General features: G+C 36.2%; 2 protein-coding genes across 5 annotated transcripts in view; both read left to right on the forward strand.

Annotated features, from left to right (window-relative positions):
• The window catches only part of LOC119833080 (serine/threonine-protein kinase fray2-like), a 9,940-nt gene extending 4,648 nt beyond the window's left edge, over positions 1-5,292 (forward strand). For all 3 annotated transcript variants that reach the window (XM_038356956.1, XM_038356972.1, XM_038356964.1), the window contains exons 5-12: positions 139-229; positions 437-528; positions 735-893; positions 1,490-1,561; positions 1,930-2,024; positions 2,668-2,798; positions 3,391-3,535; positions 3,970-5,292. In XM_038356956.1, coding sequence (XP_038212884.1) covers positions 139-229; positions 437-528; positions 735-893; positions 1,490-1,561; positions 1,930-2,024; positions 2,668-2,798; positions 3,391-3,535; positions 3,970-4,121 — 937 coding nt within the window. In that variant the 3' untranslated portion in view covers positions 4,122-5,292. The remainder of the gene's footprint in view (positions 1-138; positions 230-436; positions 529-734; positions 894-1,489; positions 1,562-1,929; positions 2,025-2,667; positions 2,799-3,390; positions 3,536-3,969) is intronic.
• Positions 5,293-6,590: 1,298 nt separating this feature from the next.
• Positions 6,591-17,279, forward strand: LOC119834601. 2 transcript variants are annotated; one of them, XM_038359005.1, is made up of 12 exons: positions 6,591-6,887; positions 8,147-8,283; positions 9,110-9,200; positions 9,635-9,792; positions 10,004-10,484; positions 11,095-11,243; positions 12,433-12,806; positions 12,967-13,016; positions 13,402-13,489; positions 14,480-14,674; positions 15,485-15,584; positions 15,799-17,279. In XM_038359005.1, exons 1-11 carry the CDS (start codon positions 6,853-6,855, stop codon positions 15,524-15,526), a joined length of 1,800 nt encoding a protein of 599 aa, XP_038214933.1. In that variant the 5' UTR covers positions 6,591-6,852; the 3' UTR covers positions 15,527-15,584; positions 15,799-17,279. The 2 variants fall into 2 exon arrangements, with proteins under 2 accessions (XP_038214933.1, XP_038214941.1); XM_038359013.1 differs by lacking the exon at positions 6,591-6,887 and adding an exon at positions 6,948-7,153.
• Positions 17,280-17,812: the final 533 nt, after the last annotated feature.

Below are 17,812 nucleotides of genomic sequence, written 5' to 3' on the forward strand. Positions count from 1 at the left end.
ATAATGAATAAATCGCGTTTAAAATCCGTTAAAAAGTTTTTTTTTCTAAATGTACATTACTCGCGTAAAATCAAACGCAAGAAAGTACTAACCATATATTTCTTGACTAATATTATAAATATTGTAATAATGTTACAGAGCAGAACGTAGCGATCGCAACCGGGAACCGCCGCGTCGCGGCCTGCTCGGGGACAGACCGGACGATAGAAGACCTTCCGTTGATGGCAAGGTACATTGATAGATGAACTTATACATTTATTCAATTATACATTTTTAGAAGCATTTTTGAATCGTTATTAAAGTAAATTGCTAGTATCTGTCTGAAGTTTCGAAGTCAAAGGAGACAATAAGACAGTCCGAGGTTCCCTCGTTTTCCTGGGATATTCATATGCAATGAAACCTATTAAATCTAATTACAAATTTATAACAATTTCAGATGCCCGCCCTTATGGATTTGAAGCCATTCGGCGGAGAGGTTCCGCCGATAGCGCTGAAGTCGCAAGATGCAAGAGATGCTGTGTCGCCTAGGTGTGTTATTTGCACGTTAATTTATTTACTGACTTTAAAAAGGAGGAGGTTATTTCATATTATATTTAACAATAGAAAAGATTTACCTTATTCTAGTATTGTATTTTGTATACAAGAGTACATGTAGTACTTAGTAACACGTTTACACAAATGCTTCTTGATTGTTTATTATATTTTTTATAATATAGTATTAATAAAATTTTCAGGTTTGTTGACCGGGATCGCCGCGACCGTGACCGCGAACGGGACCGCGACCAGGACCGTAACCGCGACCGCGACCGTGACCGCGAAAGTGTCCGTGACCACGACCGCGATCGTGAAAGGGATCGCGACAACAGACCCAACAGGCGCTCTGAAGATAGAAGGTTTGTTTTACCTACTATTTATTATAAAATTGGAATATAATTATGTACTTACAACTAAAAAAACTGTACTGCCTATACATTGTCAGAACTAGACCAAATGAAATGAGGCCACATGGGAGACACTGGGTATACCCAGTCCAGAAAGCTCTTGAGGTGAAGCCATAAAAATACATTGTTCCTGTTTCCGTGGGACTCCATGGATGAAAACTATCTCCATACCAAATTTCATAGAAACAGTTCAGTTGTTATGGCATTATGAAGAAGAGTCAGACAGAGTTAAAAGTGAAATCTCGTGCCCCCTAGTGGGGTATGGAGCAGATAATATACTACTGTTTCACTGATGAATAAATAAGTACATACTTATTTATAAAGAAAATTGACATTCAGCCTTCTAAGTCCTGCAGAGATTGAGATTTTTTTTTGTTAATTGTCACCGGGAATCGAACACCAGACTTACAGGTCCTATGCTCACGCGTTTATCACTATACTAAGGAGGAGGTCCTCATCAACGTAAGACAGTGTTGCTTACAAGAACACTTGCAAGTATAGGTTACTATTGAGTAAGTCACTTTTAATTAAACTTTAAACTTAAACAGGTCATCCGGTCGCGAGAGAGGCAACGAAAGGTCCAGATCACGCGGTCACGCCTATCCGCCGCCGCACACCTTGTAAGTACCCACTATTCACAATGAATTCATTAATAACATTTAATTACGACACCGGATAGGGAGGGGGAGGGGGATTTTAAAAGGAGCTAAAAAAACCTTAAATTCGTGGGACGTAATTAACAGATAGATAGAGATAGCTCCATTCTGTCTGCGTAGACAAGGGAAATTCCTATGGGAATAAGAGTTTTCACTGCGGCAAAAGGAAGCCTATGACACTCTAGCCTCCTATCTTTAGACACAAAAATCGTACCACAACATCGCTCTGTTGCAAATTGAAACAAATACATACAAATAAACACAAAATAAGATGGACATAATATTAATAATCTGTATACAAATGTGATGATCAAATATTCTACTATCTACAGGACAAATGACAGAGAGAAAAGATCGCCCACATCGGGAGAATACAGACCGTCCTCATACAAGGTTAATAAGAAATTGGAGGTTATGGAAAAAATGGGTGAGTTTAAATTGAATTAGATAAAACCATTGCATTATATAACTTTGTAGCGAGTATCATCCATGTATAGCAGTAGTGAGACAGTTAGAAAATAGACACATTAATTTTATTTGTACCTAAATTTTTATATATTTTATGCTGATATAATAATAATCTTGGTTGAACACACCCATCTCAGGAACTACTGATTCTAATTGAAAAATTATCATTATTCATTTATTTATTTAACACTTTATTATGCTGGTAATAAATCGCGAAAATACAGATAAATCTTGAAAATAAGACTTTCAACTAGGCCAGCGACCTTAGGCGACCTTAGGCGACTTAGACTTTTAGGCGACCTTATCACTGAAGAGTGATCTCTTCCAGGCAACCCACTGTGTGAAGAAATAGTATATATTACTTTGGTGTAAAAAAGGCAACCCAAAGTCTCTCTATAATCTGTACTATGCGATTTAATTAGAGAAAGAATAATTTTCTAGAGCAGCTCCATTTTGTGACCTCATATCGAAAAGTCAGTCAAGTCTCGAGACCCTAACCGCTTAGTGGTTAGAACCACAGACAGATCTGTGATTAGAACTGTCTCTATGAGAACAATTTTATTTTTAACAAATACTAATATATGGGATATTTAATTTCGCAGGTCTTCAAATAAAGACACCGGACGGGTCTATGGCGACGGCGCAGCAGCTGCGCGCGGCGGCCGGCGAGAACTCGTCCGGTTTGCCCAACTACTGTTCGGGCTCTTTACACGCTTCCAAGATACTTGACCAGGTTGGAAAAGCATGAATCAGCCATCAGCCCATATATGTTCTCACTGCTGGGACACAGGCCTCCTATGAGGGTTTAGGTCATAATCCACCGGTCGAGTGCGGATTGGCAGAAGTCACATGTCGTTAAACTATTGATCTTTTTTCCTTCACCGTTTCAAGCAGCGATGACGTGTATTATACGCATGCCCAGTTAAATTGTAAAAATCTATTCATTTCCCGCACTGTGGTCTGGTCATGAATCCCCTGTATATCTATTTTTTCCTTGTGAAAACGCGGGTGCAATACTAGTTTTATTAATAAGTATAGAACATGCTAGTAAAAATATATTTGTATAATATAAGATAGAGATTGCTTTATCGCACACAAAATTTACATAAAAACATGGATAGAGCGAAAGTGTGTGAGTATAGATGGATGGATGCGTGTATGGATGTTTGATAATCTTTCACGCCAAACAGCTTGTATCTGTATGAAATTTGATACAGAAATATATTATAGGCTGAATTAGCACTACTTTTTTACCCGCTACCACGCGAGTGACGTCGCGATTTACAGCTAATATTTTATATAAGCGAAATAAAAATGGTCGACAGGTGCAGAAGCGTAAGCTGCTGTGGGCGAACAAGGGCAAGCCGGCGGAGGAGGAGGCGGCCAAGTGGAGCGGCGCGCGGTTCGCGCAGGACAACGACGGGAAGCAAGTGTCCAAGTTCATGCGCCTCATGGGCATCCGGGATCCCGGTGGGTGCACGCGCCATTTGCCTCTGCTTATACCTATAAATATTACAATAACAAACAATTAAGACAATGCTTAGAATAAAGGTATGTTCATGGGCGGTGGTATAGCTTACCATCAGGCGTCCTACCAGCTCCATTGCCGACTGTAACATAACATAAAAAAAAAGTAACAACCAGCATAAAATTAAAAATGTGTGAAAAATGTAACAGCAATTCCTGGAATGTTGATTTTGTATTTTATCTTTTTTATTATTTGCGAGTTATGTTTTATAAATGGTTTTTTTTTCCACATGACTTATTTCTGGCTTATATAGAGTACTTCACAATATAAAAACTATTCATTTAAAAACAACTTATTTTAGGCAAATAAGGAATATTTATTGTTATTTTGTAATAACTACATATGCGAGACACTAAACGCCAGTACTCGTGTGCAGATGCCGTGAAGGGCCCGGCGGCGGAGGGCGCGGACCCCAACCAGAAGCAGGAGGAGCTGTTCCGCGCGATGCAGGCGCAGTACGAGGTGGCTCGCGCCGCCACGCACACCATGCGCGGCGTCGGCCTTGGCTTCCAGCGGGGGCAGTTCTGAGCCCACCACTCGGCTGTGGAGGAGCTCGCCGGAAGATGGGGTCAATTATTGTAAGAAATCTAGTTTGTGAGGAAATACGCTACGGACGCCGTGTTGGAAACTGGATAGTGTACTAATCGGAGTCTTATATTGAGAAAATAGAAGCTGTGGATGATATGGAAGACGGATAGTGGATAAGGATTTATTTATGGGAGATGAAGCCAAAGGGCAGTAGAAGATCTAAAAAGAGGCGAAATTCTTTTGAAATTCGTATCGTTTCTGTATTTGATAATGAAGAGCTAGAGGAATTTGGCAGCAGCCTTCACTTGAATGTACAATATATATTTCTAAGATGTATGGCCACATCTCATACTCGAAAAGGTAAAGACAAAGAGAATATCTCTTATGTACGAGAAAATTGTGGCCTTGAGTTGGGGGATGCAATGTTATGAAGAGAAGCTTTAAGAGGATGGTTAAAAACAGTTGCATCTAGAATTCTCCATTTGATAATCGTTGAGTTATGTAGTCAATTGCACTTCCATTTTTTTGTTAAATATTAGACATTTTGTGTTGACGCAATATGATAATAATCATATCAACTGTGCAGTGTTTAGTGTTGGTTATAATATAATATGTAGTAGAGAAAGGATGTGTAGAGAAAGGATTTCTACAATTTACTTCTTACTTTACATGTATTTGTATAATTTATATCTTCTCTCAGCTTTATTCATGGCAAGTATGAGGCAAGAGATTTAAAAATGAAAGGGTTTGTAAACTAAACTATTCTTAAATCTTGTAAATATTTATTTTTAGGGCATTATAATGCTTTCAATTGTAACAATGCTTAGAATAAAGATATTGTAGTGACTACCAGAATAAATTAAAAATATGTAAAAAATGTTACAGTAATTCCTGGAATGTTGATTTTGTATTTAGTTATTATTTGGAGTTATTGCAGTGGAAATTTAAGTTTTCATGAAATGTTTTATAAATAATAGTTTTTTTTTCCATCTATATGAATACAGTAATGAAGCTATAGGGGCTGTGTGATAAAATTAATAAATTTAAAAGTAGTAAACATTGTGCTTATTAATTATAATTAACTTAAGTCTAGTATAAGAGTTGTTTTGTAAGTGTATGCAGTGATTACTACTTTTTTATTTATCTGAATAAAGTTATTATTGCCAAGCGATATTTGTCTTTTATTTACACGCAAGGAATATTATTTAAATAAAAAATGTAAAAGTAGGCACTGCTGCTTTGTTTAAAGAGGTACCAATTTAATATTTCTTTGTGGCTACGACATTGAACTCAGCCCATAAGGTAAAAAGTTAGTTTTCTGTACTATGATGGCTAGTCTGTAATGTGTAATTGTCCTTAATTTTTCGTTCTTATAATTAACTCTATATTATCTGACTATATTAAGATGTTTTCCATGCATTGTGCATCCACACAAATCATAAATGCGAATATGTCATAAGTGTTCATCTGTTTGTCTTTTTTTCACGTAGCCATGCTTTTGTTAGCATTTTGTAGGAGATAATAGCAGGCTAGGGTCTAGAAAGTGGTATATAGGCTACTTTTTACCGCTCTGAAAATCCCCATCTCCACCTGCGTTTACTTCGACCACGCGCGTATAGTACAAACGATAACGTACACTTTACGCTTATGTGCTGCCGGCCGCAACTCGCATGGAAAGTAGAACCGAAAGTTATTTTTACTTATCTAAAACTAACTAGAACCGAAAGCTTTACATGGCATCCTGTGATCGAGGGATACATATTTTTTTCAACCGACTTGAAAAAGGAGCAGGTGATCGACTGTATTTCTGATTTTACCTCCTAAAGTTTTGCTTGTTGAACTGATTTCAAAAATTTATTTTTTCATTGAAAACTAGTGCATCTATAGGATCACTTACCATGGATGGTGATCCATAGGACAATTTAAAGGCGGTTTAGTTTTTTGTTAAAAATAATTAGCATTTAACAAATAATATTTATCATATTTTTAACATTTCATAACTGCTATTTTCTAACAAGACGAATATTTTGCCCAAAATGCATTTTGTTGAATGAAATGTCTAGTTGTTATCTTTTGCGATGATTAGTGTGTCGCCTCTTACTATTTATCTCTTACAGCCACCGCTTCACTTGCTTTAATACGGACATAGCTTATAATAATACGATTACAATACTCATGAGTGTGATATAAATATTACCTCTAAGGAGAGAATAAGCAGTTGTTAATCATGTATAGTAGTGATAAGATCATGTTTGAGTATAGTTGTTCAATATAAAAATATAGTACCTATGTATGAATATAGTAACTATGTTGAAATTGAAAATGTAACGATGTATTGCTTAAACCAATCGCATATTCATACTTTTTCGAAGGTAGTTTCTCATACCTTTGTTAACCATATTGAACGCTGCGCTACAAAATTCAATTAAAATTTGACATTTGACAGCTCAATACTTCAGCTGATTTCTTCTATTGTCATCTAGCTACACAAAACATTAAACAATTGCTCTTTTAGATATGAACGGGGATTAACCGAAATTTAAAAGCAAATGTTATTGAAGTTTAAAACAATAAGATTACACACAGTGTTCCATGAAGTGATAAGTTAAAACAGCACTAGATAATGAATGCTTTGTAGATTCTACCCACATAAAAAATGGCATCATTTTAGATACGGTGGAAGTTGAATTTCCGTAATTTTATTTAATTTGTTGTTAATACCGTGGTGAAAATGGACGAGGGTGAGACGAAGACGTGCGAGAACTGGTGAGTTTGGTCACAAAGGTGGCTGATGTTGTGTCAATATAATTTCTATTTTCGTAACCCTACGTTGTTAGTTTATTTTTGGACAATTGGAGCAAATCTTACATGTGTTGGACGTTTACTCGGTTGTTTACCTTTTAACCGAATTTGAAGTAATAACCGGTGATTTCTTGCGCTGTTTTTTATTGTGAATTGATTTCCCGTAAATTGTTCCGTCGATTTTTCTAACTACCGTCATTCCGTTTTTAGTCCTGCTTCGTAATTTAACGGTAAATATTAGACTAGATATTGCTAATTTTACAGGAAAATTCGTATTTATGCAACAATTTCATAATTGCATACTATCTGAATTAAGATCTGTTGCCAAAGTTGTATTTTCAAGGCAAGATACCTTTGTACTGTATTAAATTAATGAGTAATGTAATGCATTATATAAATATTTTTATCAATAAACTTTTTTGTAGTATAAAATACTATTTAACTTTTTATAAATATCTTATTTATATATAAAAATAATGTCAGGAAGTGTATTTAAATAAAAAGATTAACATAATATGCCTTCATATTATGTTAATCTTTATTATGTTACTCTTTTGGGATACAGTTCATCAGTAAATATGTATATTATACTTTATATCATAATATACTTTATTAATTACGTTTAAACTGCATCCTTTAACCATTGGTGAGCTAACTGTAACTAGATATATACTCAGTTAACTAAAAATTAACATAATTATGAAAATATATTTGTGTTAAATATATTACAACTGATGCATGATTAAACAGATTTAATGTTTTTTTTTATATCTGGAATTTCTCCGTGAGGATTAGGATGATAACATTAAAAAAAAAAACTAATGCAATCGAATGTAATTTAATTAAAAAAACAGTCCCTTACCTTATTTTGTGCTGTAAGCGATCTTGAATTTTAAGTTCAATATTACTGTTTAATATTTTACTAGTCAACCACTTTTGTTGGAAGGGAGGAGTTGTGAATTTTTTTTTCATCCAGCGTGTGATGGCCGCCATCTATGACCGATTTCATAAACCCATGGCAAGAAAAGTAACTTTCAAATTACAAAAACTATATGGAACACACACACATACCCACACAGAAAAACGCGCGCGCGCACACGCACAGACGAAGTCAAAGTTATAAGACTTTTTCGCGTCATGCGCTAGTAAATACATCTACCCTGGTAGAGCATGGGAGAACTAGTTTTGTACACTTAACAATATCAAAATCATTTATATTACAGCAAGCGCGATATCCCAGCAGTGAACTACACAATTCACACCATCCATTGTGCTAGAAACATCCGGATGTGTCCGGTGTGCAAGGAGCCCTTCCCTCATACAGAGTTGCAGGACCATCATGAGAAGATGCACAAATTGCGTATGTATTTTGTTCGAACACATATGATTTTTTTTTTATTTATTTCAGTGTGGGGGAGCCGGAGGCCCATATCCTTTTCCTTCCCCTTCCCAGTCCTTTCCTTTATTCCTCTCGCCAATTCTTTCTTAATCCCTTCCCAATTTAAAGTCTGCAATCCATTTGTAGAGGCGTAAGGTCTGTAATCGACTTTACGCCTCTACAAATGTTCATGGGCGGTGGTAGCGCTTACCATCAGGCGTCCCACCAGCTCCATTGCCGATTGTGAAATAAAAAAAAAAAAAAATATGCATGATATTGCAAAGGGTGGCAAACAAGGCCATGGGGACTTTTCTTTACTATTTTGCTTAAAAGCTGGTTTATTTAAATGATTTGTATTTGTTATGTTTAAACTAAATCTGTTAAATCCTTTTCCTTACCCTTCCAATCCTTTCCTTTATTCCTATCGCCAATCCTTTCTTAATCCCTTCCCAAAAAGCTGGCAATCCATTTGTAGAGGCGTAAGGCATAAAAAAATCTAATATTTGAAAATATTATAACATATTATGTTACATACATTGTTAATTGATTTAAACATTTCCGAGTTAGTTACTGTTGTCATCAACCAATTTCCAAAAAATAAGGATATTATCAATTCCCTATGTTTTTGTTTTTATTTATTACCTCGAAACTTTCGACTGGGTGCATTCATATAAAAAGTATTATGAAAATCGGGTTACGCATCTGAAAGTAACAAACCGAAAAAAAAAATTGTCTAATTGATATCCTACTTCTTTTTTGGAAGTCGGTTGAAAATGTACGATTTATTATTAATTTATCATTACCATAGTACCGTGCAAACAATGCGGCGAGAGTGTCTGCGGGACAGACCTGGAGGACCACATCAGGGACTCTTGCGCGCACACCATGCAGACGTGCAAGTAAGAGATCAGAGATTAGATAATTTCATAAGCTGTATCAATAGAAGTACGTCTTTTATTTGAAAACATTATTCCAATAAAAGTGATGTCTGCGGATCTGAATTTGGAAAGGTTTATGAAAATCACTTGTACACATTATTACTTTATTTGTATATATTCAACTACGTGGGTGACTATCGCGAAGATTACTCTTCAAATTGAGGGTACAAGTGAAAATTATTACTGAAAAGAGCCAATATTTGTGAAACTTATTTCTAGCAAAAATTTTTCTCCTCTTTCAGTTATATTTAAGGTATTTCCTGTACTATTTTCTAAAGGTTATTTTTGCTACTAGTAATTTTTTCTTTTTGGTATGTTTTCTCAAAGTTGTTTGGTTCAATATCTTAAGACAACCACATCCCACCGTCAATGTTTATCCTTCACATGTGTATCAGGTATTGTGCCCTCGACCTCCGTCGCGGCGAGCTGCCGGCCCACGAGCGCTACTGCGGCGCGCGCACGGAGCAGTGCGAGCAGTGCGGCGAGTGGGTCATGATGCGATATCGGCAGCTGCACCTCGACTCCAACCACGGCTTCCTGCGGCTGGATGACGGTGAGTGGTTCTTGCTGGTGGAACTGGCCACACGTGCATCCTACATCGATATCACATGAAACGAGGCCAAATATTATGGACACATGACATTCTTTAGGGTCTGTTTGACTCCGTCTATGATTTTGACTTTTGATAAATAGTCAAAATCACTAGTTTCACTCATCTATGCCAAAATACTTATTTTAATTTTAAGAATTCTCTGAAATTTCAGATCCACCACCCTTCAGAAAGGATAAGCCCAACAAGATATTCAACGACTGGCCGAAACCCGCGAACGGGATTAAGAAACCGGATATAATCAAGGATATTAATGTGCCGAGACCGACCGAGATAAGATACCTGCAGCCCGGTACTTCTAGTTCCAATGGGACCAAGAATCTGAAACCGGCGGATGAAATTAAACCGAGACCAGTGAATGAATTTAATCAGAGACCAGGGAATGAAATTAAACAGAGACCAGTGAATGAAATTAAACAGAGACCAGTGAATGAAATTAAACAGAGACCAGTGAATGAAATGAATCAGAGACCAGTGAATGAAATGAAACAGAGACCAGTGAATGCTCTTAAAGAAACGAATGTAGAACCCAGAGCATCGAGTTCCAATGGTGCGATACCTCGGCCGAAAAGGACAAACGATCAGCCGCAGATCAATACTAACGTGGCGCCTACAAACAAAGTTCATAAGAATATGTGAGTTTTGTAAAACTCTTTTATTAGCTTCACCTGTATGTTTTTTATGTAATGGACTTTTAGTCTCGATTTAGACCCATTTAAACGGACAGATTTAATTCAAGCTTTTTCAAGGATGCCACCGATCCTTCGTGATAATTTCATGAGTTTTAAATAAACTCATAGGAAGATGGTGGAGATTCTAAATTCAACGGTTTTTTTTTGGTTCCGTTTAACTCACTAACTCGGTTGGCATTCAATCCATCGACGTGATTGTTTTTATGTTCGATAGGAAGTTGTTGTGCCTCGGTCCCATTTTAGTATATGGAGTGGCAACTCCTCTCTAGGGACGTCGATGTTTGAAAAAAACATTTTTTTGAATAAAGTGAAGTGGCTATGTGTTCCTCTCGTCTTTTTAAACTGCATTCTGTTCTTTCCTTTCTTCTATTGAATGAGTTTGCGTTTCTACTTATTTTTATAAAATCACTTTATGTTATTTTCATTCGGTTTCTTTAAAGTGACCTTGTGTTCCTCTCTTTTTTCTAAAGCTACATTGTGTTCTTCTTTATTTTTTTCTACTAAGTGACTATATGTTCCTCTCTCCATTTACGGTACCGTACCACACGGCCAGGGCGATGTCGCGCGGCGCCATAAAGAAGCGTCCGGCGCCCGCGCCGCCGGCGGAGGCGCGCCGCGAGCTGCCGCTGCGCCGCGCGCTGCAGCGCCAGCAGGAGGAGCTGCGCGCGATGCAGGAGAAGAACGCACACAACTTGGCCAACGGTGAGTGGGGCGGGGGAGATTTTGTTTTTCCTTTATGTTTGTTTGAAAATGACCGTCGGTTTCTTAAATTAAAAAAAAAATAGCTGCGCCCCGCGGTTTCACCCGCGTAAGTCCGTATCCCGTAGGAATATCTTGACGAAAAGTTGCCTATATGTTTTTTCAGTTGTCCAGCTGCCTACGTACCAAATTTCATTGCAATCGGTTCAGCAGTTTTTGCGTGACAAAGCTAAAAACACAAACACACACACAACCTTACAAACTTTCGCATTTATAATATTAGTAGGATTCAATTGATATATGTGATGGAGTGTGGTTCAGGTAACGCTAATCTTATTCTGATTTAAAAATTTTGTTTAATTATTCTCATTATTGTAAATATATAATATATAAATAACTAGAAATTAAATCCTTTTTAATCGGATGTTAAACGCGATTTATTAATTATATTATTAACCGTGAGTCTCCCCGCGACCACGCTCGCTGCAAAGTGTTCGAAACGTCGGGTTAATTTCTAAATGTTTAATACTCGCGTAAAATCTACCACGAAAATACTAATTTTATTCTTTAGAATCCTATCCTACTCATATTATAAATGCGAAAGTTTGTAAGGATATGTGTGTGTGTGTTTGTTACTCTTTCACACATAACCTACTGAACCGATTAAAAAGAAATTTGGTACTTGGACAGCTGGACAACTGGAATAACATAAACGACTTAATACATAATTTCAATAACGATACGGACTTACGCCGGTGAAACCGCAGGGCGCAGCTGGTATATCATATCTCTATTTAGATTGTTTCATCAAATCAGCATTGCACTGTTTAAACTTTTATTCATTCGTCTTTTTCATTCGTTCATTCATTCGCCTTACCGACGGAACGATATTAAGCAACATATAAATCCTAAAACTGGAAATTGCATTATCTTAAAATGTCCCCTGGATTGATCGTATGAACGTGAATATTACATATTCGGTCAATTAAATTATACTGCTGTTAATGTAAAACTAAATTAGAACTTCCTACAAAACAATTTTTTTTTTTATTAAATCCAATATAATAAATCTCACGGATTGCCTGTTTATTGTCCTTTCTGGTAGGCAACATCCGTAACACTATGTTACGGAGCCTACGGTGGCGCGTTTGCTTTCCATCCAATAACATAAAAAAATTGATAATGTATCAAGGTCTCCCACCGGTAATGAATCCACTGGCGAAACTCGAGAAACTAAGGAAGATGGACGCGCTACACAACCGGGAGATAGACGACCAAAGCTACAAAAATCGCCTCAACGGACGCATCTGGATGGCGCCAGACATCCAGCCGTCCGGCCACGTGCTCGGTTCCGGTGAAAGTTCCAGGAATCTCGAGCAGGACGTCATAGACTTGGAAGTGGAGAGGAGGAAGAAAGAGTTCAAGAATCTGAAGCCGATGACGCCGGAGGAGTTTATGGAGCGGTTCAATGAGTTGCAGCTCAAAGATCCGCGGGAGAGGAAGAATGGCGACCGGTTCAGTCAGATAAAGTCGTCGTTGAGGGAGCTGAGGCGGGGATTGAATGAGGTAGATATAAACCAATAAGCTAATAAATTTAAAACAAAGCTGTTATTATTTAAATGAGAAGTTTTGCATGTTGCAGTAAGTTTTGCTAAAAACTGTATAAAATACAAATATGAATCTATAGCTGTTTATAAATGCTTATTATATGTAAATGTTATTACAGGTAACTGCTCCATATAATGCGAATAATGCCAGCGCAGATGTCAATCACAAGTGAGTGAAGTGTTTTTCTGTTTGTTATAATTTTATTGGAAAGGAGATTTTGATCTGATTTTATACACACGAACTCGCACACCATGCTCGTACACTCGCGTTTGCTCGTACGCACGCACACACATGCGGAAAACCGGGCGAATAATTTAAAATTAATGACCTCTATTCTAGTAATCTCAGAATCGGGGGATCTTCAAAAGTAGAATGAACAGGTACCTTCTAGGGAAGCGCGCTACATCTTAGACTATATCTACGCTTACCAGCAGGCGAGATGGTAGTCAAGCGCTTCCCTATCACACAATAGAAAAAAGTGAATAGATCTTCTTACTCATACATATTATTTTCATCAAATACTCAATAAATTATTGGAATCATAACGTTCCAGCCGCAACTGCAGGTCCCCAGAAGAGGTGCGGCTACCGTGCGAGTTCTGCGGAGAGGCCGTGCCTCTTGACGATCTGGTGCAGCATCAGGTAGCACCGAGTTTTGTTGTCTCTTTTATTATCGTATCCATTTGTTGTAATACTTTGTAAATTTATTCCACTCTTTATGTACATTGATGTGTTGATCTGTTTAGTTTATGAAAATTAATTGGATTTATTATCTGAAAACACAATATAATTATATCTATTAAGTAGAGATGCCACGAATAGTTGATTGGCCGAATACCGAATACCGAATATTCGGCAACGCTGTCGGCCGAAGCGCCGAATATTCGGCACGAAATACATGCTTGTCGGGGGCGCGTTCACTGGAATAAGACAAGCAAAAACCTGTTTTCCTCGTTGCGTTGGCGTGGCAGGAGATCGATGGCTATTTGTTTCAATTCAATTACGAGTAAATCACGTCAAGGATAGTCGCCTAGATAGGAAGGCCGATCCTTACAAGTGGTGGTTAGCAAACGAAAAACAATACCCAAACATTTCGAAATTTGCTAAAGTGTATCTTTCTTCTCCTGGAAATAGCGTGTATAGTTAGAGGTTATTTTCTGAGGCTGGTATCATTTACGATGAAAAGCGAAGTCGTTTGCTACCAATAAATGCTGAAAAGCTTGTTTTTATCCATCACAACTTACCACTGATCAATTTTAATTACTAAAGAGTTGTAATTTGGAAATAAATAGATAATTTTGAGTAATTTGATGTGTCTTTTTTTCATTGATTTGCTATTCGGTATTCGGCCGAATAGTGCGTATTATTCGGCCGAATACCGAATAGCTGAAAAGTGGCCGAATAGGCCGAATACCGAATAGTTGCCGAATATTCGTGGCATCTCTACTATTAAGCATTGCAATAAAGATAATTAATGTGACGGGTTCACTAATTTATATTATAGTGTGATTGTCAAATACATTCCGAACAAAATTTAAACAATATATCCCGGTCTCTATTTCGAGCTTTCCAAAGCGCATGCAAAAGGTCTAGATGCACAAATAAATGGAGTTTATTCGCTTCGCTATCTAGACGGGCTGCCGGCCGGACCTAGCTCGCTTGGCCCCACGGTCCCGCGGCGCGAGTCCAGTCCCGCAGCGGTGGGGCGGCGGCGGAGGCGAGGCGCAAGGGGCGCGGCCCCGCAGCGCGAGTCCGCCCGCTGAGCCCGTCATACCGTGCGAGTTCTGCGCTAGATCGCTGCCCGTTTATCTAATTAGCGAGCATCAGGTAAGGAAATCAATCATTCATGCTACCACTCATTCACTCACTCACTCAGTCGTGAAGCGTGTCGCACTGAGTCAATTCTGCGCGAGACTGCGCGTTTATCTGCTTAGCAAACCTCGGGGATGGGATAGCGGTGATATATGTATCATACATTGAAACTTCAACTCGTTCACTCGTTCACTCTGTTGATCCTACACAACTCAATTACAACATTTAGTACAACAGGTTAACATCTTGTGAGCTTTGCACGGCCCTCCTACTCAAGTGACTATAGTGACTATCAGGTATTGGACATTAAAATTCACCTCATTCTATCATTCGTTCATTTATTTAGTCATTCACTAACTCAATCGCTGAGTCTACAATGCCTCAACGATTATTTATATTATATATATATATATATATAGCGTGTTATTTGTATCCACGTTCGCTGCTCGACTGAATAAATGACTCGTACACTCAGTACGTTCAATCACTCCTTAATTGAATCTCTCATTTTCTAAATAATTATTGACTTGACTTATTGATAATCTAGTGAATTAGTAAAGAATATTAAAAGATTAAGTTAACGAACCATTCATTTCATACAATCAACCTTTCATTAAATCATCGTTCAAGGATTTATATTCTGACTTCTGTGCCGAAAAAAAAACCTTTCAACTGAAAAAGAATAGGTTATAAGAAAGGTATTAAAAGTAGGAGAGAAATATAAAGTTATCATACAAATATTGTATGTTTAATGGTATTTTTTTCAGATTATATATTTTCAGAATAATATATTTTTATGTTTATGAATATAATGTTTCCTTACAGGAACGCTGTGGACGTGAATCAAATCTACTGTTCGCTGATTAAAAACCGTATCGTAATGCCATATCCCATATTTGAAGCTTATTCTTAATTTTATATATGCACTAGCAAACCTGGCGAACTCCGTTTCGCCACCAGATGGCTGTATGTGAAAAATGATTTCCCGCTTTTCTGTTGAAATATTTCCTGAATTTTCTTTGCTATAAACCTCACGGAGCCCGAGACCTTTCCAACGAATGCGAAACCGTGGAAATCAGTTCGTGCGTTCTGAAGTTATAGCGTCAGGAAGGAAAACCCGACTTATTTTTATATAGTAGATGTATTCGAATTAATCTGTGTATTAAATAAAACAAGAAAAAATCTCAAAATATTTCGCTGGTACGAAATGGGCCGGTTTTAGGGTAATCAATTTAATTGGTGTATGTCGTGTAAAAAAAAAGATATGGTAATTTATAGGACTTTGTTCGTGTCAGTATATTCCTCGATATAATATGTAATCAGCTAAAGACTATGTATCTTCGTCGTTACCTTTTCATTGAAAAAAAAAAAAACGGAATTCGAATTTTGAAACTTTAGCCATCATAAGTCATATACATTAATTAGAAATAATATAACATTTCAATTTCATAATTCGAACTGTGTCTATGTGTACAGCAGTGTTAATCTTCTATGTCGTGAGACCGTTAGTGATTATGGTGGTTTTAAGGCCGAGAAACGTTAATAAAAAGAAAGGCAGGATGTTTCACATTTGACATGTCTGTAAGGTTATTTAAAATAGAAGTAACGTATTAAGTAATCATCACAATATCGAAACTAAGAGAATCTCGTTGAAAGTTCCACTATAAACGTTTATATGAGTAGGAGAAGAAATATCATATCTTTATATAGTATCTTTACAAACTACTGCTGTGTTCTCTTTTTGTATATGTTTTTTACTATACATAGCTTATATTATTATTATAGATATTATTAGACTATTTCATTTCAAAACTGTGTTAAATGCTCTAAGTAATTTATATATGTTATTGTATTTTAATTGAAATGAAGAATTAAACGAATTGATCTTTTTACTGTTTATGACAAAAATGGAAAAAATTGTTTTTATTTTTGATATATTGTGACAATAATGTTAGGAAATCCTCTCTTCTAAGACTGTGTATCTATTTTTCTATAAAACAAATGAACATATAGGTAGGTGTTTACAAAATTTTTATATTAGGCTATTGACGTAAGCACGCTCAAATTAAACTATTTATTCAAAATGTGTCTAGTTTTCCAAAATACATTTACTTTCTCCCATAGCTATATTTTCTTATGATATCTTTTGTTTTTCAAAAACCTATCTTCCAATTGACTCGTTAATATGTGTAGGTATATTTATATGTTATATACAAAAAATATTTTCTATCTTATTATTTCGGTGAAATATAATGAAAAAATACTGCATAATACAAATATTTCTACGTGCCAAGGGAATTTATTATTGTAATATTTACTATGTGTCTAAATGGTATTAATCTGTGTGAAATTGTACATCATCTATGTTCGCGCCAATAATGTTAACATATCGTATTATACAGATTATAAATTATATAAGATTACAGATAATCAATATTTAGTCACGTTCTATATTCGTCAATGTTAATCTAATTTAATGCATCACTAAGATTTAAGAATTAACTGCTTTTTAGTTGTGTAAATAAAAATGTTATTTGCCTATTTTAATTTATAATTGTGAAATGATACTGTTTAAAATGAATGTCTATTTTATGAGCCAATAAAGTGAATAAACTATTTAGAAATTGTTTTATTTTTTATGAAGATTACGAATAATAATTATTTTTAATAAAGAACTAATCTGCCTTGAAATTGTCAGAAGTAAACTAAATTAAATGGGGACTACATGGTACTTCTTTTTAAGAAGTCGTTGCAAATTGAATTAATTGTAGGTAACATGTCAAAGGACTCATTTATATTGGCGCAGTTACATTCAAATAAGTTAAAGAAACTTAAAAACATGCTTACATGATTTTCAATTTAATTTTTTTAACCTTAATTGTCTCATTTTATTTTATATTAAGTACATAGATAAAATCTTGAAATTATTATTTAAGTATGTTTTGTTAATATATTGTCACCGATCCTTGATTAAAGTGTACAAAGTTTAAAATTTGTCTGTTCGTTAAAAGCTGGTCGAAATTTACTCCAGAAGAGTCGGGTACATTCAAACATACAGGTGAAGCTAATAATAGCGTCTTGGATAAAATGGCTTATTTCCTATTATAATATGTTGTTTATGGTGAATTTATGTACTGTGGTGTTTTCATAAGA

The sequence above is a fragment of the Zerene cesonia genome, chromosome 2 (assembly GCF_012273895.1).
Source record: "Zerene cesonia ecotype Mississippi chromosome 2, Zerene_cesonia_1.1, whole genome shotgun sequence".
In the NCBI taxonomy this organism is placed as follows: domain Eukaryota; kingdom Metazoa; phylum Arthropoda; class Insecta; order Lepidoptera; family Pieridae; genus Zerene; species Zerene cesonia.

Bases quoted from the DNA above. Each gene is read 5' to 3' on its own strand.
- LOC119834601 (XM_038359005.1), top strand. From the start codon at position 6,853: ATGGACGAGGGTGAGACGAAGACGTGCGAGAACTG. The intron at 6,888-8,146 runs GTGAGTTTGGTC...TTTATATTACAG, and splicing joins ACGAAGACGTGCGAGAACTG to CAAGCGCGATATCCCAGCAG. The intron at 12,807-12,966 runs GTAGATATAAAC...ATGTTATTACAG, and splicing joins TGAGGCGGGGATTGAATGAG to GTAACTGCTCCATATAATGC.